The sequence below is a fragment of the Somniosus microcephalus genome, chromosome 10, assembly GCF_052327205.1.
Source record: "Somniosus microcephalus isolate GS21.2 chromosome 10, FLI_Smic_1.0, whole genome shotgun sequence".
Classification (NCBI taxonomy): Eukaryota; Metazoa; Chordata; class Chondrichthyes; order Squaliformes; family Somniosidae; genus Somniosus; species Somniosus microcephalus.
In genome coordinates, this window is record NC_140996.1 from 95,792,250 (window position 1) to 95,815,979 (window position 23,730).

The 23,730-nt window shown below is 47.1% G+C and overlaps 1 protein-coding gene across 1 annotated transcript in view; it reads left to right on the plus strand.

Annotated features, from left to right (window-relative positions):
• The window catches only part of sugt1 (SGT1 homolog, MIS12 kinetochore complex assembly cochaperone), a 258,577-nt gene that overhangs the window by 226,552 nt on the left and 8,295 nt on the right, over positions 1-23,730 (plus strand). The window contains exon 11 of the mRNA XM_085998646.1: positions 15,877-15,961. Within this exon, the coding sequence (XP_085854772.1) occupies positions 15,877-15,961 (85 nt within the window). The remainder of the gene's footprint in view (positions 1-15,876; positions 15,962-23,730) is intronic.

Consider the following 23,730-nt stretch of genomic DNA (forward strand, 5'->3'; position numbering starts at 1 on the left):
TTAAGGCAACAAACACTTCAAAGATCAAACATGGACAATCTGAATAAAGGAAATTGTTTATTGAACAAACTCAGGGCCCTTCCCACATGAAAAACAAAAACAGAAGAAACCCCCAAAAAACAGTCAAACACATTACTCGCTCCCACAACCTGGAGAGGATTAACAAAACAGTTAAACAATAATGGCCTTCATCCTCGGCCTTCAAAAAAACAAAACATTTGGCCACGCCTTCTACTTCTTGTCCCGCGAGGGCGATGCCTTGTGCACACTTGTGCGGCCCCTGCCCGGCCTGCTGCTCCTCCTCAAGGTGAGCCCAGTGGCTGCTGCAAGGCTGGGGGAAGGCTCCTGAGGGGCACATGGCGTGACGGCAGATGCCCTTGGGGGTCGGCCTAGACGAGGTCTGGCCCTCGAGGGGCCGGCTGCTGACTGCTGCAGCTGTGGCTGGCCAGCATCAGTCTGACCAGCTCGTGGCAGCTCCGCTGGGGGAGTGGCATTGGCGGCTGGAGGAATGGGGGCAAGCTGGCTGATGGCAGGCGCTCGCTGGTCGTCTGACACACTGGCACTCGGCCGGGCCAGCACTGCAGCATGCGCAGCAATCTGCCGAGGGACAGACCGCTGTGCTGCTGCAGCGCGGCGGGTGCCCTGGCGATGCCTGGCTGACGCAGTGAGTGTGGCAGCAGTTAGTGCCCGTGCTGCCCTGGTCTGCGACCGCATCAGACCAGCCAGTGACTGGACGGCACCAGTGATCATCTGGCCAGTAGCTGCCTGAGCTGCCCCGAATTCCGCAAGACTCCTGGCCTGTAATGCCCCGAATTCACCCAGACTCCTGCCCTGTGATGCCCCGAATTCAGTGACACTCCTGGCCAGGGACTCGATGGCCTCAGGCATCCGTGCCACTACCCCCATGAGCTCCGTGTGACGGCGCTCCGAGTCCACGGCCATTTCCTCGAGGAGGCGCACCTCCTCGGCGCTGACCGTCGCCGGACTGGAGGCCGCACTCTCCCTCTGGGGAGAAGGCCACCGAGCTTCCCGACCCCTCCCGCGTTGCTGCACTCCGCTGGGCCCAGCAACTACACTCCCCTCCGACCCTTCCACCAGGCTCCCCTCCAGGGAAGACGTGTCCCCTACATCGGCATGGGCTGCCGCGGCTGAGGGTTCCACTGATGGGCCGCCTTCCTCTTCCTCCTCCTCCTCTTCCTCTTCCGAGGGGCCGACACTGGCAGCTTCAGGGACCTCCTCCTCACCATCTGAAAGCAGGAAGGCACAAGAGTAGCTTTAGAGTGAGGATAGGGCGTCAGCGAGGGAGGCATGAGTGGTGGCATTCAGCGCATTGGTCGGACAGTGGCAAAGGATGTAGATCTGATGCGCAAGTGGAACGAGAGAGGTCCAAAAGGTGATGTCCTTACCATTGGTGCCCAGAACAGGGTCGGCATCTCCACTGGCGACGGGGCCAATCAGCCGGCCACCCATGATGCGCTCCACGCGCTGGTCCAGGTCGGTGAGCTCCTGGATCTGAGGGCCGCCTCCCCCGGTCTCAGTCCGGCTGCGCTTGTTGGTCGCCACCTTTGCCTGCAAGAGAAAGGACGGCTTCCAAGTACGGTGTGTAGCCCTGATCTTATGTGCACTGCCTCCCATGGTGGAATAGCTTGGCCAGTGTGTCGCCCTGATCTTGTGTGCACTGCCTCCCATGGTCGAATAGCTTGGCCAGTGTGTCGCCCTGATCTTGTGTGCACTGCCTCCCATGGTCGAATAGCTTGGCCAGTGTGTAAAGTGCAGAATGTGCAATTGATGTTCATGCCAGTCCCATAGCTGCTGGATGAGGGCTGGCCATTAGGGCTTTCAGGTCCCTTTGCCCATAATGTGAGGTGCACATGCAAGGATGAGGAGGACACTGGAAAGGGTACTCACCCTGACAATCCTGGTGAGGTCATTGAACTTCTTGCGGCATTGAACAGGGTTCCTGGGCACCAGACTGTTGGATGTCACCCTGTTGGAGACATCCCTCCAGGCTTTGCGGTAGACGGTGGTCAGCGGCTTCTTTCCATTCTCAGGGAACAGAATGTGGCGTCTTCGTTCCACAGCGCCAACCAGCACCCTCAGATCATGTTCTGAGAATCGCTGCGCTCTTTCCCGGGCCTTCTGCATTGTTTTGGGCGCTAATTGCGTGCAGCAGCAGTTCTCAGGCCTATCTGGAGGGCTGCAGTGTCCAGGGCGTGGCAGCAAAACAAATCGAACCTTCCCCCTTTAAGAGGTGGCCGGCGCCAGCGTGTCTGCCGTCAATCAAGAAATGACCGCCGCTGCGCCCGGCCTCGGCGGTATCGCTCAGCACCGCCGGCTTAGCGCCTAAAGATAGTCGTGCATCGCCAGTTTTTGCGCTCCAGCAACCTCTTAGGGCGATGCTACTGAATATCGGCGAAGTGGCCTCGACTTTGCGCCGAGCGCAAACTTTAGCGGCCGCCCGACTTTACCGCCCCAAAAGTGGCTATACTGAATTTCTAGCCCATTGAGTTTGCGAGTTTGATACAAAAGTATTATGTGAGACAATTCTAAAAATATATAGATTTATTAAAGAACTGACGTAATTACAGTAGGTGTTTCAATCGCAACATTAACAGTTCCAGAATCTATGGAATTTTGGAAAATGACAACTAATGCATCCATAAGAACATAACATAAGAAATAGGAGCAGGAATAGGCCACTTGGCCCCTCGAGCCTGCTCCGCCATTCAATAAGATCATGGCTGATCTTGGGCTCAAAGCCACTTCCCAGCCTGCTCCCCATAACCCTTCACTCCCTTATCTTGCAAAAATTTGTCTATCTCCACTTTAAATGACCCAGCCTCCAAAGCTCTCTGAGGCAAAAAATTCCACAAATTTACAACCCTCTTGAGAGAAGTTCCTCCTCATCTCAGTTCTAAATGGACGACCATTTATTCTGAGACTCTGCCCCCGAGTTCTAAATTTCCCCATGGGGGGAAACATCCTCTCTGCATCTACCCTGTTGAGCCCCCTCGGTATCTTACATGTTTCGATAAAATCACCTCTCATCCTTCTAAATTCCAATGAGTATAGGCCCAGCCTGCTCAACCTTTCCTCATAAGTCAAACCCCTCATCTCTGGAATTAACCTAGTGAATCGTCTCTGAACTGCCTCCAATGCAAGTATATCCTTCCTTAAATAAGGAGACCAACACTGTACGCAGTACTCAAGGTGTAGTCTCACCAATACCCTATACAGTTGTAGCAGGACTTCCCTGCTTTTATACTCCAACCCCCTTGAAATAAAGGCCAACATTCCATTTGCCTTTTTGATTACTTGCTGTACCTGCATGCTAACTTTTTGTGTTTCATGCACAAGGACCCCCAATTCCCTCTGAACTGTAGCATTTTGTAATCTCTCCATTTAAATAATAGTTTGCTTTTTTATTTTTCCTGCCAAAATGGATAACCTCGCACTTTCCCACATTATACTCCATCTGCCAAATGTTTGACCACTCACCAAGCCTGTCTATATCCCTTTGCAGGTTCTTTGAGTCCTCTGCACAACTTGCTTTCCCACCCGTCTTTGTATCATCCGCAAACTTGGCTACATTACACTCGATCCCTTCATCCAAGTCATTAATGTAGATTGTAAATAGTTGGGGCCCCAGCACCGATCCTTGTGGCACCCCACTAGTTACCGTTTGCCAACTAGAAAATTACCCATTTATCCCGACTCTCTGCTTTCTGTTAGTTAGCCAATTCTCTATCCATGCTAATATATTACCCCCAACTCCGTGAGCTCTTATGCAATAACCTTTTATGTGGCACCTTATCGAATGCCTTCTGGAAATCCAAATACACCACATCTACTGGCTCACCCTTGTCCACCCTGCTTGTTACCTCCTCAAAGAACTCCAGCGAATTTGTTAAACATGATTTCCCTTTCCTAAAACCATGCTGACTCTGTTTGACTGCAGTATGTTTTTCTAAATGCCCTGCTACTGCTTCCTTAATGAAGGACTCCAGCATTTTCCCAACGACAGATGTTAGGGTAACTGGTCTATAGTTTCCTACTTTCTGTCTCCCTCCTTTCTTAAATAGGGGTGTTACATTAGCGGTTTTCCAATCCGCTAAGACCTCTCCAGCGTCCAAGGAATTTTGGTATATTGCAACCAATACATCCACTATCTCTGCAGCCACTTCTTTTAAGACCCTGGGATGCAGGCCATCTGATCCAGGGGACTTGTCGTCTTTTAGTTCCATTATTTTACCAAGTACTATTTCCTTAGTGATGGTGATTGTCTTTAGTTCCCCACTCTCTGTGGCCCCTTGATTATGCATTATTGGGATGTTGTTGGTGTCTTCTACAGTGAAGACAGGTGCAAAATATTTGTTCAGAGTCTCTGCCATTTCCCTGTTTCCCATTATTAATTCCCCAGTCTCGTCCTCTAAGAGACCATTGTTTACTTTAGCTACCCTCTTCCTTTTTATATTCCTGTAGAAGCTCTTACTATCTGTTTTAATGTTTCTTGCCAGCTTACTCTGATAATTCATCTTCTGTCTCTCTCTATTTGTTTTTTAGTCATCCTTTGCTGGTTTTTTAAAATGTCCCAATCCTCTGGTCTCCCACCAATCTTGGCAACATTGTATGCCTTCGTTTTCAATTTGATACCATCCTTTACTTCCTTAGTTAGCCACAGATGGTGTTCCCTTCTCTTAACAAAAATATATTCCAGTGAGAAAGAAAGATTTTGAGAGTTATGAAATATCTCCTTAAAGGTCCACCACTGCATTTCCACTTTCTTGCCCTTTAATTTGTTTTTCCAGTCCACTTTAGCCAGTTCTGCCCTCATGCCATTATAATTGCCTTTGTTTAAAATCAGGACACTGGTTTGGGATACAACTTTCTCACCCTCCAACTGAATTTGAAATTCAACCATGCTATGATCACACCTTCCTAGAGGATCCTTTACTATGAGATCATTTATTAATTCTGTCTCATTACATAGTACCAGATCCAAGATAGCCTACTCCCTGGTTGGTTCCACTATCTCTATAGCCACCTCTTTCAAAACCCTAGGATGTAGGCCATCAGGTCTAGGGGATTTATTGGCTTTCATTCCCATTAATTTCTCCAGTACTTTTTTTTTACTAATACGAATTTCTTTCAATTCCTCATTCTCGCTACAGCCTTGGTTCTCCACTATTTCCAGGAAGTTTTTGCGTCTACTTCCGTATAGACGGACACAAAGGGCTAGATTTTCGTGGAGCCGACAGGCGGGGTTTCAGACTTGTGGGGGGGGGGGGAATCCCGAATTTGGGGATCCCGACACCATCCCGCCCAAAACCCCGCCCCACGTAAGTTTCAGGGGCGGCGGGTACCCGCCCCGCACTGGGACCCGCCGAAACCAGGCGGGAAGGGATTAGTGCCAATTAACTGCCTGTTAACAGGTAGTTAACGGGCAGTTTTTAGCCTAATCCCTATTTTGAGGGGTTTCGTGTGGGTTTCCCGATGGCTCCAAACCACGCCAGGTTAGAGCAGGCGGGCCGTCGGGTTGAAGGACTTGGAGGGGTCGCGATGTCGGCGCTCAGGTGAGTGATGGGTGCATGAGTGTAAAGGTAAGTGTGTTTGGTGTGTCTAAAGTGTGTAAAGAACTTTTACTTACCTGTACTTACCTTAACAGCCTTTCTTCCTGTAGCCGTCGAAAGTCCATCACTCACCCGGAACTTAAAGCTGAATGGCTGCGATCTGTCAAAAGTGACAGCCTTAAGCTTTGAGTGCCGGTGAGAGTTCTGTGCAGAAGGACTCATGTAAGAACTCAAGTGTCAGTGTTTCACAGCTTCAAACAGCTGTGAAACACTGATATTTCATCTATCAAAAACTCTTGACAGATAAAATTGCTGTCTGTGACGTCATCTGTTGCCGGGTGGCCCTTAATTGGCCTGCTGAGCCCGCTGGGCGGGCTCAACAAGGTCAATCAAGGGAAAATCACGCGGATTGGCCGGACGTTGAAGTAGGCGGGTCAAAACCCCAAAAGGGGAAGTCCCGCCTTCTTCCCGACAGGTTCGGGAAAATCTACCCCAAAGTATTTATTTAATTTCTCTGCCATTTCCTTATTCTCCATTATAACTTCTCCTGTCTCAGCCTGTAAGGGACCCACATTTACTTTCGCTAATCTTTTCCTTTTTGCATACCTATAGAAGCATTTACAGTCTTTTTATGTCTCTCGCTAGTTTACTCTCATTCTATTTTCCCTTTCTCAATTTCTTGGTCCTCCTTTGCTGAATTCTAAAATCCTCCCAATCCTCAGGCTTACTATTTTTGGGAACATTACACGCCATTCCTTTGATCTAATACTATCTTAACTTCTCTTGTTAGCCAAGGTTGGACCACTTTTCCTGTGTGGTTTTTGTGCCTTAAAGGAATGTATATTTGTTGTAAATTATGTCTTAATTCTTTAAATGCTAGCCATTGCTTTTCTATCGTCATACCTTTTAATGTAGTTTCCCAATCTACCGTAGCCAACTCGCCCCTCATACCTGCGTAGTTTCCTTTGTTTAGATTTAAGTTCCTAGTTTCGGATTTAACGAAATCACTTTCAATCTCAATATGAAATTCTATCATATTGTGGTCACTCTTCCCTAAAGGCCCCTTTACTACAAGGTTATTAATTAACCCTTTCTCGTTGTTCAATACTAGATCTAAAATAGCCTGTTCCCTAGTTGGTTCATCAACATATTGATCTAGAAAACTATGTGAATTTGTCCTTCACACTATTACTGCAAATTTGGTTTGCCCAGTCTATATGTAGATTAAAGTCCCCCATGATTATTGTATTAACCTTGTTACATGCGCATCTAATTTCCTGATTTATACTCTGCCCTGCATTACAACTAATGTTTGGGCGCCTATAAACAACTCCCAATATTTTCTGCCCCTTGCTGTTTCTTGGCTGTACCCAAACTGATTTTACTTCTTGATTTTCGGAGCTAAGATCCTTTCTCTCTACTATATTTATCCCATCCTTTATTATTAGGGCTACCCCTCCTCCTTTTCCATTTTGCCTAGCTCTTCCAAAAGTTAAGTATCCTGGAATATTTCATTCCCAACCATGGCCACTTTGTAACCACATCTCCGTTATGGTTATTAGATCAATCCTGTTAATTTCTATCTGCGCTATTAATTCATCTACTTTGTTGTGAATGCTTCATGCATTCAGATATAGTGCCTTTAGCTTTGACTTATTTCTCTTTTTGCCTGTTGTTACCTCAGTCACTGATGCCTTATTACCTTTGTTACTCTCTCTGCCCCTTCCTGACCCACTCTGCTTATTTTTACCTAAAACTCTATTCTGCTCTAGAGCCTTGACATTTCTCTTGCTGCTTTTAAATTTACTCTTTCCTGAATCCTCCCACCCCCACTTCAATAGTTTAAAGCCCTGTCTACTGCCCTAGCTATTCGGTTCGCCAGGACACTGGTCCCAGCCTGGTTTAGGTGGAGCCCATCCCAACGGAACAGCTCCCTCTTTCCCCAGTATTGGTGCCAGTGCCCTATCAACTGAAACCCCTTCCTCCCACACCACTCATTGAGCCACGCATTTAAACCTCTAATCTGTTTGTCCCTATGCCCATTTGCACGTGGCTCAGGTAACAATCCAGAGATTATTACCTTTGAGGTTCTGCTTTTTAATTTGGATCCTAGCTCCTCAAACTCCCTCAGTAGAACGTCATTCCTAGTTCTACCTATGTCGTTGGTTCCTACGTGGACAACGACAACTGGATCCTCCACCTCCCACTCCAAGTTCTCCAGCCGCGAGGAGATATCTTTAGGGTTAGGGTTAAATGCACCGGGCAGGCAACACAACCTTCGGAACTCTCGGTCGCGGCTGCAGAGAACAGTATCTATCCCCCTGACTATACTGTCCCCGACTACAACTACATTTCCTTTCACTCCCCCCATTTGAATGGCTTCCTGCACCATGATCAACTTGCTCATCGATCCTGCAGGCTTTCCCCTCATCCACACAGGCAGCAAGAACCTCATACCTGTTGGACAAGGGCAAAGGCTGAGGCTCCTCCAGCCCTGCACCTGGGGTCCCCTTACCTGCCTGAGTTGCAGTCACACCCTCCTGTCCCTGACCACTAGCCAGATCTGTACCACTACCTAACCTAACCTAAGGGGTGTGACTGCCTCCTGGATCAAAGTGTCCAGGTAACTCTCCCCATCCCTGATGCCCCGCAATGTCTGCGCCTCAGACTCCAGCTCAAAAACTCTGAGCTGAAGTTCCTCAAGATGCAGGCACTTACTGCAAACTTGGTTGGCCGGGATCACAATTCTCTCCACAGACTCCCACATGCTGCAGTTGTGGCACACCACCTGCTCTGTCATCCCTATATGATCTTGTTTTTGTTAATTAAATTTGTATTTAAGTAACTTAGTTTACATATACTTTCTTGACTATTTACTTGATCTTGATTAAGTTAAGGGTACTGAAATTAAATACCTATAACACAAAGCACTAGAAGTAGAGTAGGCAAAAAGCAGCAATTCCTTCCCCCTCTTCTCCAAATTCCCACTCTTTCCAAATTCCCAAATAAAACACTCTGTTCAAGTCCACTCCATTTAATCCCGCTCGGTGCAGACCGCTCTGTGCGCTGCAGAAATGTTTACTTTTATACACCTAGCTCCAACAAGAGATAGTCCAACCATCTCCTCTTGCTATTCATCACCATGTCCTGCAGCATCAACATCCTGTTGGCGGGGGTCACCAATGACCAGAAACTCAACTGGATTGGCTACATAAATACCATGGCTGCTAGAACAGGTCAGAGGGTGATGGCTCACCTCCTGACTCCCAAAAGCCTGTACACCATCTAAAAGGCAGAAGTCAGAGATGTGATGGAATACTCTCCACTTGCCTGAATGGGTACAGCTGGAACAGTACTCGAAGCTTGACGCCATCCATGACAAAGCAGTCCACTTGATTGCCACTTCATCAACAAGCCTAAACATCCATTCCCTCCCCCACCAACGTACCGTGACTGCAGTGTGTACTATCTGCAGGACTGTAGCAACTCACCAGGCTTCTTTGGCAGCACTTCCCAAACCCACTACCTCCACCACCTAGATGGACAATGACAAGGGCAGCAGGTTACATGGAGACACCATCACAACAGCGACTTGCAATTATATACATGAGATATTAGGACAGATGGCCAAAAGCTTGGTCAAAGACATGGGTTTTAAGGAGCGTCTTAAAGGAGGAGATAGAGAGGTGGGGGGGGGGGGTATTCCAGAGCTTAGGGCCTAGGCAGCTGAAGCCATGGCCGCCAATGGTGGAGTGATTAAAATTGTGCCTGCACAAGGAGCCAGAATTGGAGGAGCACAGATCTCGGTGGCTTATAGGGCTGGAGGAGGTTAGAGGTGGGGAGGGCCGAGGCCATGGAGGGATTTGAAAACTGGGGTGAGAAATTTAAAATTGAGGTATTGCCGGACCAGGAACCAATGTAGGTCAGCTAGCACAGGGGTGATGAATGAACGGGACTTGGTGCGAGATAGCATATGGGCAGCAGAGTTTTGAATGCGCTTAAGTTTGCGGACTGTGGAAAATGAGAAGCAGTCCAGGATAGTATTGGAATAGTCAAGTTTAGAGCTAACGAAGGCATGGATGATGGTTTTAGCAGCCGATGAACTGAGACTGGGTCAGAGAAGGTGATGGTTACGGAGGTGAAAGCAGGCGGTTTTGGTGATGGAGTGGGTATGTGGTCAAATAGGATGTCACGGTTGCAAATGGTCTGGTTCTGCCTCAGACAGTGGCCAAGGAGAGGGATAGCGTTGGTGGCTAGGTAATGGGAGTTTGTGGCAGGGACTGAAAATAAGGCTTTGCTCTTCCCAATATTTAGTTGGAGGAAATTACTGCTCATCCAGTACTGGATGTCAGACAAGCAGTGTGACAAATCAGACACAGTTTGTCTAGAAAGGTGGTGGTGAGGTAGACCTGGGTGTCGTCGGCACACGTGCCGAACCTACGGTGTTTACAGATAATGTCGCCGAGGGGCAGCATGTAGATGAGAAAAGGAGGGGACTCCAGAGATAACAGTGTGGGAGTGGGCTAGGAAGCCATAGCAGGAGATTCTCTGGCTAGATAGGAATGGAACCAGGCAAGGGCTGTCACACCCAGCTGGACAACGGACGAAAGACATTGGAGAAGGGTGGTGTGATCAACCATGTCAAAGGCTGCAGACTGGTCGAAAAAGATGAGGAGGAAAGTTTACCACGGTCACAATCATATAGGGTGTCATTTATGACTTTGATGAGGGCCGTTTCAGTGCTGCGACGGGGCGGAAACCTGATTGGAGAGGTTCAAACATAAAGTTGCGGGAAAGATGGGCATGGATTTGAGAGGCGACAGCATGTTCAAGAACTTTGAAGAGGAAAGGTATGTTGGAGATGGGGTGGTAGTTTGCAAGGACAGGGGTAATAGGTGAGTTTTTTGAGTAGGTGGGTGATGATGGCAGATTTGAAGGGGAGGGGGACAGTACTTGAGAGGGAACTATCAACAATGTCTGCTAATATGGGGGCCAGGAAGTGAAGTTGGTTGGTCAGCAGTTTAGTGGGAATAAGGTCGAGGGAGCAATAGGTGGGTCTCATAGACAAGATGAGCTTGGAGAGAGGGCATGAGAGATAGGAGAGAAACTAGAGAAAGATGCGAATTCAGGGCTAGGGCAGTGGGGAACATCGGGAAGTTTGGCCCAGTGGGCTAGGGGAAAGGAGGGAAGCGGCAGATTTTGGAGATTAGGACATGAAGGGGAGCTTCGAGAGATTGAGTCCGGGGGACAGGTGGGGATGGAGCTAGAGGGAGAGGGTGACTGGTAGGGGTTGGGGGGGAAATGGAGACTGTGAAATAGGGGTTGGGTGAGAGAGGAGACTAGCGAATGCGGCTCGTGTGAGGCCTCATGCCCTAGTCTTCTCTGTTGGCTCCTCGCTCGGTATCTCGCAGAGTTTGCAGCCAGAGCTCGAGTTTCAATCAGCAGCAAGAGGAACAGCTGAACATTGGCATTTGCGGGGAAGACTGGCTGTCCTGGTGTTGTGGATTGTTTTTCTAAATTATTTTTCAGTACAAGAAAGAACTTACATTTACATTATACAATTTACGATAGTAGGAAACTTGGCAGCCAATTTGTGCCAAGCAAGTCTCACGAACAGCAATGAGATAATGACCAGATAATTTGTTCCATGATGTTAGTTGAGGAATAAATATTGGCCAGGATACTGGGGAGAACTCCCCAGTGCAGTGTTCACTCAGTAGTGCACTCAAGTGTCAGCCTGGCATATGTGCTCACTGCCTAAGTCTCTGTTGTGGGATTTGAACCCACAACCTTCTGACTCGGAGGCAAGTGTGCTAGCTTCTTCTCCTCTCTCTTAGGCTGTCCCTCGGAACCGAGGATGACTTGCTTCCACATTAAAGATGAGTTCTCAGGTGACTGATGAGTGCAATGCGGTACCTACAGTCTCTGTCACAGGCGGGGCAGACGGTAGTTGAAGGGGCGGGTGGGTGGGGTGCTTGGGTTAACGTGCACTCCTTGCGCTTGGCTTCCGCTTGCTCCCAGCGAAGAGACTCGAGGTGTTCGGCGCCTTCCTGGATGCTTCTCCTCCACTTTGTGCGGACTTGGGCCAGGGATTCCCAGGTGTCGGTGGGGATGTTGCACTTTTTCAAGGAGGCTTTGAGGGTGTCCTTGAAGCATTTCCTCTGCCCACCTGGAGCTCTCTTGCTGTGTCGGAGCTCCGAGCAGAGCGCTTGTTTTGGGAGTCTCGTATCTTGCATGCGAACGATGTGACCCATCCATCGGAGCTGATCGAGCGTGGTCAAAGCTTCGTTGCTGGGGATGTTGGCCTGAGCGAGAACACGTCGGTGCACCTATCCTGCCAATGGATTTGCAGGATTTTGTGGGATCAAGTGTGCTATCACGGACTCCTTGGCATAAAACATTTGTAACCATTTTTTGAAGAGCATCTCACGCCTTTATTTTGTTTTTAAATGTCTGCAATAATAGTAATCTGAATTAATTATCTTTTTTTAAATACAAATGTGAATGGATTTAGTTTTATCTCTTGCATATGTTAATCCTGCATAGCCTGCTTGCAAAGTCAAATTAGCCTTGGTTCTGGGTTGTTGTCTACTTGGGTCCAGGTGTAAATTGTTTTTGGAGTAGGTGATAAAAATCTGAATACCACAGTACAGTACGGTACACTACGCTCCTAGGCACTTACCTTTTTTGTTTGATTTCGAGGAGTAAGAAACGGTGAGTTTGTAAAATAACACCATCCAGAACAGGCTGAGCTAAAGTAACTTGGGCCCAAGGAACCCAGTAAGCCCACTCTTTGAAACAGAATCCAGAGAGAGCGATGGAAGCAGAAACACCTTAAATAATTAATATGCATAGTGCTGGATGTGCATTCTGTAGTTTGAAGAAAAATGCTGATTTATTGGTGATTTTGTTACAACTACACAGTTATTATGATTTCATGACGATGTAGGATCTGATAAAGGGGAACAGCTGAAAGGTAGGGTTGGTGAAGAGACTCGTGGCTGGAATTTTAATGATACAAATCCATAAACCTTCAGGAGGCAGATGCGTTCATGCCTAAATCCATTGATATGGTTTTATTTCCGCCATTTACTGATGGTGATCAATCTAACAATTCAGTGATTTAATTTTAAATAAAGTAATTATTTTACCTCTGCCAAATCCATGCTACCGATTCACTTGAGAAAATCAATTACTACCGGCATCAATGCTTATTTTACAAAAGAAAACCTAGCCATTTTCAAAAAGAAAAAATAATTGTTCTTATGCTCTGAAAATAGTCTATCACTTTGTACTCCCCCTCTTAAACTGTGCAGTTTGTATCCCAAAACACGTTCAGCACCAATTGGGTAAATTACCAGTACATATTCATGAATTATGAAATTAATTTTTTATTTCTTTGTGGACGTGAATGGAAAACCCATTTGTAAGCAACAGGTAGCTGTGGGGAAGAATACCACATTCAAAGACACCATGAGGCACACTGGTGCGAAATATGCTAAGTTCGCAGGAAAGTTACGTAAAGATAAATTTTCTGAATCGGCACCATCGTTTAAAAAGCAGCAATCAATGTTTGCTAATGCTCACCATGTAAGCGATGCTGCTGATGTGATTGCCCATGAAATCGTTGTCATCAAAACCATTTTCTGAGGGAAGTTTTTTTTTAAGAACTACATGCTAAAACCTGCAGAAATCGTGGGTTGGAAATTCAAGCGTGCACCAAGAGCAGGCACCAGAGGCTCATCCGAAATTGGACTTCATGCCTCATTTTAATGATAGAGGTGAGCTGCGTCACCTGTCGCGCCCCTAGAGGCAGCTCACCCAACATCAGGGATCAAATTTGGGTTTGCTGCATCACCGTTAAGTCCTGGGAGGTGGGTGTTGGAAAATACAGGCGGGCCATGTGTGCTTTAAGGACTGCTGTTCATGCTGCAGTAAAGCTGAAAAAATGAGTCGGAGCTTGCACAGTGCGTGCTCTACAGAGTTTTTCACACATCTTGAAGAATGGTCCTGAAACGGGCGTTAGGACCCTTCTTTACAGATTTAAATTGATCCAATTCTGATTTCAGGTGGTCGCCCGGGATACCTAAAAACAGTGAAGACCAATATGGCAGTGGGGATGCCGCTGGCACAGGTTAAGTGCAGGACACTGTGCCCATAAATTAGCATACATTGCGCCCATTTTACACCCAAAAATGTAATGAGGCGTGTTCCCTGGCACCAAGTCAGGACTGTCATCAATATCAACACATCATTTCATCAATATCAACACATCATTTTATCAATACCACTTCAGCAGTGACCTATTTTCCTGTTTTAGTAATTGGCTTTGATTACTTGGTACTGGCATTCAGTGTTTGTGTTTCTTAACATACTTTGGTACCAAGAGCCCCCTTTCATTTCTACCTTTCGGCTTTATCTCCTCTCTCATGAGACTTGAATCTTATTTGGGGTGTTCGTTTCATGTCCCCAAAGTCTTTACCTTTCTCCAATCGGTAATGATGGCCAGCAAGTCACTTCATGGACATCCTCAACTGGAACTCTTAGTGCCTCATTTGTTATCTGTGTGCTTTGTCCACACAATTCTGCTTCATTGAAGGGAGTCATAGCTGGTCATTATTCAACCATGAAGGAGGAATGTGCCTTTACTGTTACCAACATAGAGGTAGGTGGTTGCTTCCTTGCATTTTGAGAAATCCTGTTGAGATGGCCCTTATAAACCTAAACAATCCCTATACTGAGGATTCAGGCAAGCAGGAAGGTGACTTTTGGAGGAGCCATATCCAAATTAGGCCTTTCCCACAGGAATTTGTCCAAATCACTGCTATGGTGATCATGACTTTGAAGGTGCAGCCTTTGAAACCTTCTGCTTAGCAACACAGATTTATGGCATTGGGAAAGTTAAATCTCTTCCTTGCCTGCCAGATTGGCCAATGTTATTGGTCTTCCAGGTGTGTAAGTTTAGGATTCATCACTTGAACTTCTCCAGGACATGAATAATGTTGCTCTAAAAAGAAGTTATGATGGGAGAGAGATACTTTACGCAAGATGGTTTCAACATACAGTTGGTCTGCTTACAACCTCACTGGGCAAGATTATTGCCCAACAGAACAACCTGGATGGAGTCTCTGGCATGGAAGAACCGCTGTCTGCACGAGGATTAGCCAAATGGCTGGTAAGCGCGTCCCCTACAAAGGTTGAAGAAATGACTATCCATCTTTCGGCTTTATCTCCTCTCATGAGACTTGAATAGTATGTTGCAAACCTCCTGGAACATGTGAGATTTTGTAATCCATTAAAAGAAAAATCTACAGTGCCAGATATGAGAACCGCAAATTCATAAGGACCAGATTCTTGGCGGAAGATAAAAGGGGACTAAATCTTACAAATTGACACTCCTTACTTGGAACTTGGCCTGTCGGTGACATGTCAGGAATTCAGACATATGTCCCCCACAGCTTTCCATTTTAAATGTTGTGAACCTTTCAGAAAATTGTAGAACCGAAATTATGGTGCCTAAATTTCAACTGACACCTCGTACTTCAGTTCTTGAAATTAAGTATTACCGTGTGGATGTACGTTTTCATTAATCTAGGCAATTATTTGTGTTCTTTAGGAACAAAGCCTTGACCAGACAGAGCTTAACGTTATTCAGCATTGTGTAACTCGTATTAATTCCTGCCAGTGTTGGACCCACCGGGGAAAGCCCTATTCATGCAGCGACTGCTGCTTAAACAAACATTCATTTGTAAACTGAAACAGTACACCTGCTTTTACTATAGGTTATCATCCTGATTTAGTAGTTCAAGAAGATGAGCACTTTGTGCTCAAGCTGACCAGAAAATATTAGTCTGCGCAAGCCCGTCACCAAAATTCTCCACTTTGATATGTGTCTACTTGCTATGTAAAGATTGAAGAATGATTACTGGCTGCCTTGTTCTTTGGTTGAAGTTTAAGCTCCACATACAGAACTACCACCCAAGTTGCCCCTTTTTCCTTTATAGTAATAATAATTCAAGTATGCTCTTTTTTGGGTGTCATGCTGCTGCTTCCAGAAGAACTGAGAGTGAGTATCATCACAAGGCTACATTTGTAGAATGGCGATGGGGAAGGTTGACTGACCTCTAACGGAACTTCTTATAAGGAAATGTCCGTTGGTGATTTTCCCCAATGTACGATAGAGAAATATCCTACTTTTTGTGGAGTTTATACTTCAATTAAAAAGTGAGGTAAGCCAATCCAACTGTAGATAATAAATATATTACAAAGAAAACTTCGTTTAATATATGAATTACTTGTTTTGTAGATCGAGATAAAAATGAAGAAAACTGAAGCCATTCGATGGGAAAAACTGGAAGGAGTTCTGCCAGATGTAAAGCACTTCATGCCAGGTGAGAATTTGCCACAGTAGTTACACTGTATTTTGTAAATGTAAAAGTGATTGTTTCTGCTGAGAAAGGAATTTGGATAATTGTGTTTTCACTGTCTTTCTAAGAATAAGCAAATGTCAGTAATGTTCCTCCAATAACCTATTTCAATTCTGTATAACCTGAAAAATCTGTATATTTAGCAATTACCTTGTTATTTAGAAGCAATAAATGGAAACTTACAACTCGACCTTTGTCTTTAATCAGTAAACTTTTCAAGTTGCAGTAGAGATCATTTTAGATCAATCTGTATACTTTTTTCTATTTACCATCATGTAATTTATTACCAGAAGACCAATGATTTCTCATTCATCCAATCTTCCTGTCTAATTCGGATATTGTTGACATACCACAGAGGAAAATGCCTGAGGGCACTATCCCTTTAACAAATACATGCCCTATGCAGTAAAGTGCTCTCCTCCAATCCCCCACTCCTGCAATTCTGCTGTTTATAGTGTCTTATGGACTGTGCCTTTATTTATTTTTATCTTATCCTGGCAGCAGACCTCTGTTGTCTTCCACATCAGAAAACATTCATAATTTTTCCTACACTCTTGACCACATACAGTACCTCGTAATAGCTTTGAATTTGTCTTTGTTGCTAAGAGTTTTTGTGGCTTAGTTTGAAGTATGTAGCCTGTTGTAAGGACTTGATGCAACTCGCTCAGGATTGTGGGTAGATGCTATTATCATGGGTGGGGGGGGGATGGAGTTGGACATTGGAAAAGGGCTTCTACTCACGGGATCACATCACATACTGAGCTTTTTGGCTTGGACATGGTTCTGACTTTGTGAATTTTTCCTTTGAATACCATGCAATGGTTATTCTCAGCTGAGAGCTCAACAAGAAGCAAAAATGCTATAGTTGTCATATTTTTGCTAATCACACTCTGCAGGATAGTGCCCTCAGGCATTTTCTCATGGTATGTCAACAATCTCCTAATTATGCAGGGAGATTGGATGCATGTAAAATAATTGGTATTCTGGATAATAAATTACATATCAGTAAATGGGGAAAAAAAAGTATACAGATTGATCTGAGTATTATCCGTGGCTCATTGGTAGCACTCTCATCTCTGAATCAGAAGGCTGTGGTTTCAAGTCCCGCTCCAGAGACTTGAGAACATAAGCAGTACTAACGGAGTGCTGCACTGTCAGAGGGGCCGTCTTTCAGATGAAACGTTAAGCCGAGTCTGTCCGCTCGGGTGGATGTAAAGACCCCATTGCACTATTTCAAAGAAGAGCAGGGGAGTTCTTCTTGGTGCCAACATTTATCCCTCAACCAACATCACTTAAAAAAACATTACTGTATCTGGTCATTATCTCATTGCTGTTCGCGGGACCTGGCTATGTGCAAATTGGCTGCCGCGTTTCCCACATTACAACACTGAGTACACTTCAGAAATACTTAATTGGCTGTAATGCATTTCAGGAAGTACTGAGGTTGTTAAAGGTGCTATACAAATGTAAGTCTTATTTCAATGATCACAACCATTGTGGACTGCAGCAAAGATCATTTGAAAATATTTATTCTAAGCACCCTCTGTGTCATCCCGTTTCACAGATTTTGTGTTCCCTTGGACTCTGAGATTTCTGTTTGTGTAGTCACCTGAAAATTCGCCTGCTGTCTTCCAAGTGCAGATAAGTTATAGTTACTCCCCTGTCCAAGTTAAAAGTTCCATGGAAGGCATCAAAGCAACTATGGATGCATGGATAAAGGGAACATATTTGCAGGGCCTTGAAATATATATGATTTTGTTTGGGGCCCACTGGATGAAGTTTGCACAGAAATAATCTCAACTGACTTCATAATGGCCCAGAAATTTGGGTCGGGGGCTTCCCGCGGGTGCAAGCCCCCGATCTGCACTTGGCTTGCGTGCCGGCCGTTGAGCTGCGGGCCCCCGTGGAATTCCGATCCGGGGCCTGGTCCAGCAGCCGGCGCGCAGTGCTTGCGTATCCCAGGGGCGCAGTTAGTTTGATGCGTCCCCTGGGATCACGTGGGCCATGGAGAGCCAATCGGAGCAGGGAATGCTCCATTCATAAGATTGACAGGAAGAGCTGTCAAAACTTATAAATACTACGGCCCCAAAACAGCACTAAATCTTCAAATACATTTTTTTTTAATCACATTTTTTAAATAAACTATAAATTACATGAAATAACTTTTAAACAATAATTTAAATTTTTGAAAAAAATAATTTTATTTTCTAACTGGGCTAAAAAATAAACTTACCTTGCTTTAAAGTATTTAAAAATAATAAACCTGTGGAAAAAATGTTTTAATTTTAATTAATTCACCACTTACCTTGTAAAAAGCAGGCCTTACGCCTGCTTTTTACATGTCTAACTTCTGCAGACTTACCCTCCCAGGAAAACCTGTTTTTAAAAAAAAAAAAAAACGAAGATCGATGCACACGCGCAGCCCCTCCTGCGCACGTGTTCGACCTCTGAACCCCTTCGTTCAGGGGAACGGAAGTGCCGGTTTCCCACGCATGCGCAGTGCATGCAGGAAACCGGCACTTCCATTGGGCCTACGGGTGAGTACAGGTGACGTCACAGACTGCAATTTCATCTGTCAAGATTTCTGACATGAAATATCAGTGTTTTACAGCTGTTTGAAGCTGTCAAACACTGACACTCTGATTTCTAAGCTGAGTCCTTCTACGCAGACTCAGTTAGAAATTTCAGCAGCACTAAAAGCTGCAGGCTGTCACTTTTCACAGATCGCAGCCGCTCAGCTTTAAGTTCCGGCTGACTGACGCGCTCCCGACGCCTAGAGGAAGAAAGGCTGTGAAGGTAAGTAAAAGTTCTTTACACACTTTAGACACACCAAACACACTTACCTTTACACTCATGCACCCATCACTCACCTGAGCGCCGACATCGCGACCCCTCCAATTCATTCAACCAGACGGCCCGCCGCTCCAACCTGGCGTGGTTTGGAGCCGTCGGGAAACCCACACGAAACCCCTCAAAATGGGGATTTGGCTAAAAACTGCCTGTTAACTACCTGTTAAAACAGGCAGTTAATTGGCACTAATCCCTTCCCGCCTGGTTTCGGCGGGTCCCAGTGCGGAGCGGGTACCTGCCGCCCCTGAAACTTACGTGGGGCGGGGTTTTGGGCGGGATGGTGCCGGGACCCCCAAAGTCGGGATTTCCCCCCCCCCCACACGCCTGAAACCCCACCTGACGGCTCCCCGAAAATCTAGCCCTGCCACTCTGCTTCATGAGATTTAGGAAAGAAGAGGGAACCCATAGTGTGGAGGTAGTCAAAGTTCGAAGGAAGTACTGGGAGACCCAGTATTTTTCGAGGAGAAAGTGAGATTGAGTTCAGTGAAACTTTCTTTGACTGTTGCTCTGTATGTTTACTTGCTGTCTTGGAAATGAGCAGCTTAGTGACCTCATCTCACCAAATGGGCATGACTAGCGCAGTTGTACACGAGAGAATATCTAAGATTGACTCAAAACAATTGGTGGCAGCTACCTGATGTACATTGGTAACAAAACCAATTCAAAATTGGTAAAAATTTAAAAATGAATGAATACAGCAACGGTACCTTTATTTTTGAATAGCAGTCAGCTAAATTAAAAGAGGCAGAAATTGTAAGTTAGTGTGATTGGCAGCCAAGGGGAAACTTCTCCGGCACACGATGAAGGAGAAAGCGAGGAAAAGGCAATTTAGAAATTTTTTAATTGGAGTCTGAGAAGGACCGAGGACGCTGGAAACAGGAGGAATAACAGCACGGATTTCAGAAAGAGAGAACAATGTGAATTCAAGGCCAACAAGAAGATGAAGGGCTGGATTTTAATTCAGGGGCGGGCTGGGGTCGTGTAATCCGCATTTCGTGTTATCCACCCGAATCTAAATCGATGTGGGAGATTGATGCGATTTTAACTTAATTGGCCAATTGAGTTCCAACGTGTGGGAACCCATGGCAAATGAGTTTTTCCAGTCTGAAAGTTGCCTCCGATGACGTCATCATTGCTGCTGCATTTAAGGTCTGCAACAAGCCTTGCTTCTTCTGCAGACTGCCAACCTTTTGGCCTTTCATGCCACAGGGACCTGGAGGCAGAATGACGAGCGAGAGACCTAGGTCTGCTCCCAGTTTTGATGACGTTGCCTTGCAGGCTTTAGTTGAGGGAGCAAGAGCTCATAAAGAGGTGCTCTTCCCTTCTTCAGGGAGGAAGAAGCCTCCCCAGCAGACCAAGGCTGTGTGGATCCAAGTGGCAGAGGAGGTCAACTCATTATCAGTAACCCGCAGAACCTGGATTCAATGCAGGAAGAGATTTCATGACCTTCTGCGCACTGGAAAAGTGAGTATGAATTTCCCATCACCCTCAATCTGATCCCCATTGCCTTTCCTCACCAGCACTCGGCTTTAGCAATCTCTTTCTACACATCCCACTTGACACTGACATCCATGCACCCTTACCATTCCCCCTCTCTCTATGGTCACATTCACCTAACTATTTGACTATGCAGCCCTCACACTCCTTATCACTGTGATGCTATGGAAACAACTGACAACACACAGGGAGGGCCCTTGGTCTTGCCACCTCACTCCATCTTTGTCTCCTTCAAAGTATCTATGCTATGGAATCTCTACACTCACTCCTTCATTCTCACTCAACCTCCACTTGTCTCCCTCATTGCAGGAAAAGAGAGCTCACAATAAGCGAGAAAGAGCGAGGACAGGAGGAGGGCCACCCTCAGTAGCCCACCTCACCCCCTGGGAGGAGGCGGTCCTGGAGATCGTAGGAGTGGAAGAAGATGCGCAAGTGGGGGACGGACAGAGGGGTGCATCACAGCAAGCTGGTGACAGAATAGTTTTCCATCTCTCTCATTGACATTGCATGAGTCGCTGCTAATGATTCTGAAGCTCTAACAGATGGACTAATGATCATCTGCAATGTGCATGTAACCTTGGCATCATATCTTTGACTCTTTCCTTTACTCCCCCACAGGACCATCGCAAGCACCCGTCCCCACTATCCAGGAGGAAGAGCATGAGCCTCAAGACTCCTCAGAGGAAGCTGCAACCTCTGAGGGCGCAGCATTAGCAGAATTCATTGCACCCAGCACCAGCGCAGACACTCGCACCTCGGTGGGACCTTCGGGACATAGAGTAGTGTTGTCACCTGGTGTATCACAGCTCACAAGTGAGCATCAGCAGATTGTGGAGATGGAAAGCAGTGGAGAGTCCTTCAGAGGGCGCAGGACTCTGCCAGCTCGGCTCAGCTGCATGTCGGCCCTCTGCCTCTGGGTCCATCCATAAGATCAGCGGTGCTGCAACTCCAGGAACAGATGCAGGAGTCTCTGGCAGGTTTTGTCTCCAGGGTCGCTGCGAGTGTGGAGCGAATGGAGGAGTCCATAGCGAACATGAGCAGAGCCTTTGTGGAGTCATTGGCGCATGAACGCATCACCATGGAAAGGATGGCAACCTCCATGGAGGTGATAAGTCGCCAGAGTGCAGAAAACATGGTGAGTGTTCAGAATAGAATGACATCTCTGGAGGAGCGATGGTCCATCTATTGAACAAAGAAACCAGACCTTCATGGAAGTCATTCTGAGTAGGACTGCCAGTGTAGATACGGGTCCCCATGGCCCCCCTGATGTGCAGCAAGGTGCTCTCAAGCCACTTGCAAGCGCTGAGGGGGACTTGACCCATGAGAGGAAAGTTGGTGGCAGACATCAAGGAAGTGGGGGCTTCTCTCCAAGCGCTCACACTTCCATGCCACTGCAGAGCCCTCGGTCAGAGCCCCACCAGAGTCCACACCCATCTGAGATCGGCGTCTCAACCCCTGCACAGCCGCAGGAGCAGCAGACTGTTGCCGAGCCCTCACAGGCTTGCAACCTCAGAGGACGCCTGCCAAAGGTGTCGAGACAGGAGCAGCAGGAAAGTGAGCAAGGGGCCTCCACATCTGCTGAAGCCACAGGGGAACACCATGTAGGAGCATGCGTAAGAGAAAGATACTGCACAAATAGCCACAAGGGTAGTCACTTGGGTGAAATTTGATGTTTTCTGTGAAAAAGCCATCAGATGAATAATGTAAATAAAAAATCTGATGGCTACTGCTGTAGTTGTGGCATGTGTCATTTCGCGAATGGGACTTTCACATTGAGGGCTTAGGATTACATGCAATTGTCAGTATGGTGGTCAAAGTGCTTGGAATCCACTGGTCCTTGGCCATTGTTGATGCTCAGGTAATAAGCTGCGAGGCAAAAGTGCTTGATTGGCTAGGCTAAGCAAATCTGGCCAAGATGAGTGCGTTCCTTGCATCCCGGGCAGCAGTGTTCTCGCGTACTGCTGTCGCTGGCTGATGGGCCTCTGCAAGATGTTCATTTTTGCCCTCCTCCTCTTCCTCTCCCCCCGCTATTCCTCTTCCCCCCCCCCCTCTTCCTCTTTTCCCCCCCCTTCCTCTCTTTCCCCCCCCCCTTCCTCTCTCTTCCCCCCCCCCCCCCTTCCTCTCTTTCCCCCCCCCCCCCCCCTCTTCCTCTTCTTCTGATATGTGACGAGCCACTTGGTCCTCAGGAATCTGCAAGCCACGACGCTGTGCCATGTTGTGAACTGCACAGCAAACCACGACGATCCTGGCTGCTGAGTACTGCAGGGCTCCACCTGATCTATCCAGGCATCTGAAGCGTATCTTCAGCAAACCGATGGTTTGCTCGATTATGGCTCTGGTGGACATGTGGCTCTCAGCTTCATTGGATGGGCTCCTCAACGGCGTCATTAGCCACGTCTTCAGGGGATAGCCCTTGTCTCCAAGTAGCCATCCGTTAAGTTGGTCTGGCGGACTGAATAGCGAAGGCATACTAGACTGGCGCAGTATGAAGGAGTCATGGCAACTGCCAGGGTACTTGGCACAAACATGCAAAATTTCCTCCTTGTGGTCACACACCAGCTGAACGTTAAGGGAGTGGAAGCCCTTGCGGTTAACAAAAATACCTGGATTGCGATGGGGTGCCTTAAGGGCCACGTGTGCAGTCAACGACGCCCTGCACCCTTGGCAAGCCTGCCAGATTAGCTAATCCAACCGCACGCGCCGTGACACTTGCTTGATCCTTGGTGAAATGGATGTGATTATGCGCAATGGCAAAGAGGCCATCGGTTACCTGCGTGATGCAAGTGTGTGCGGCCGCCTGGGAGATGCCGCTGATGTCTGCTGCTGATCCCTGGAATGAGCCTGAGGCAAAAAAGGTTGAGTGCAGTGGTGACTTTGACGGCCACTGGTAAGGGTTGTCCACCTGGTCCTCTGGCCTGCAGGTCTTGTTGCAGCATTGCGCAGATGTCACCCACTACCTCTCGCGAAAGTCGGAGCCGCCTTTGGCACTGCTGCTCAGACATGTTGAAGTAGCTGACCCTGTGTCTGTGGACCCTGTTTGGGGGGTATCTCCTGCGCCGACGGGCTTTCATGCGCTGGCCCCTTCTGGCCTGTGCAGCTTCAGGTGGGTGAGCAGCAGCTTGGCGCTCCTGTTGTTGCTACTGCTGTTGTTGCTGGTGCCGCGGCTGGTCTTCGTCTTCGTCCTCATCTAATGTCCAGAAGGGAAGGAAATAAATGGCTCCCATGCTTCTGGTATATGCCTCAGTTGAGGAAGCGCTCAGTGAAGGTGGCGAGAGGGGTTTCCCAGGAGGTCACACAGGAGATGGGTGTCAGGCTCCAAACTTCCACAGCTGTGGCTATGCCTTCTAAAAGTTCCCCCAGACCTGAGACTACATAGTCCTGCCACC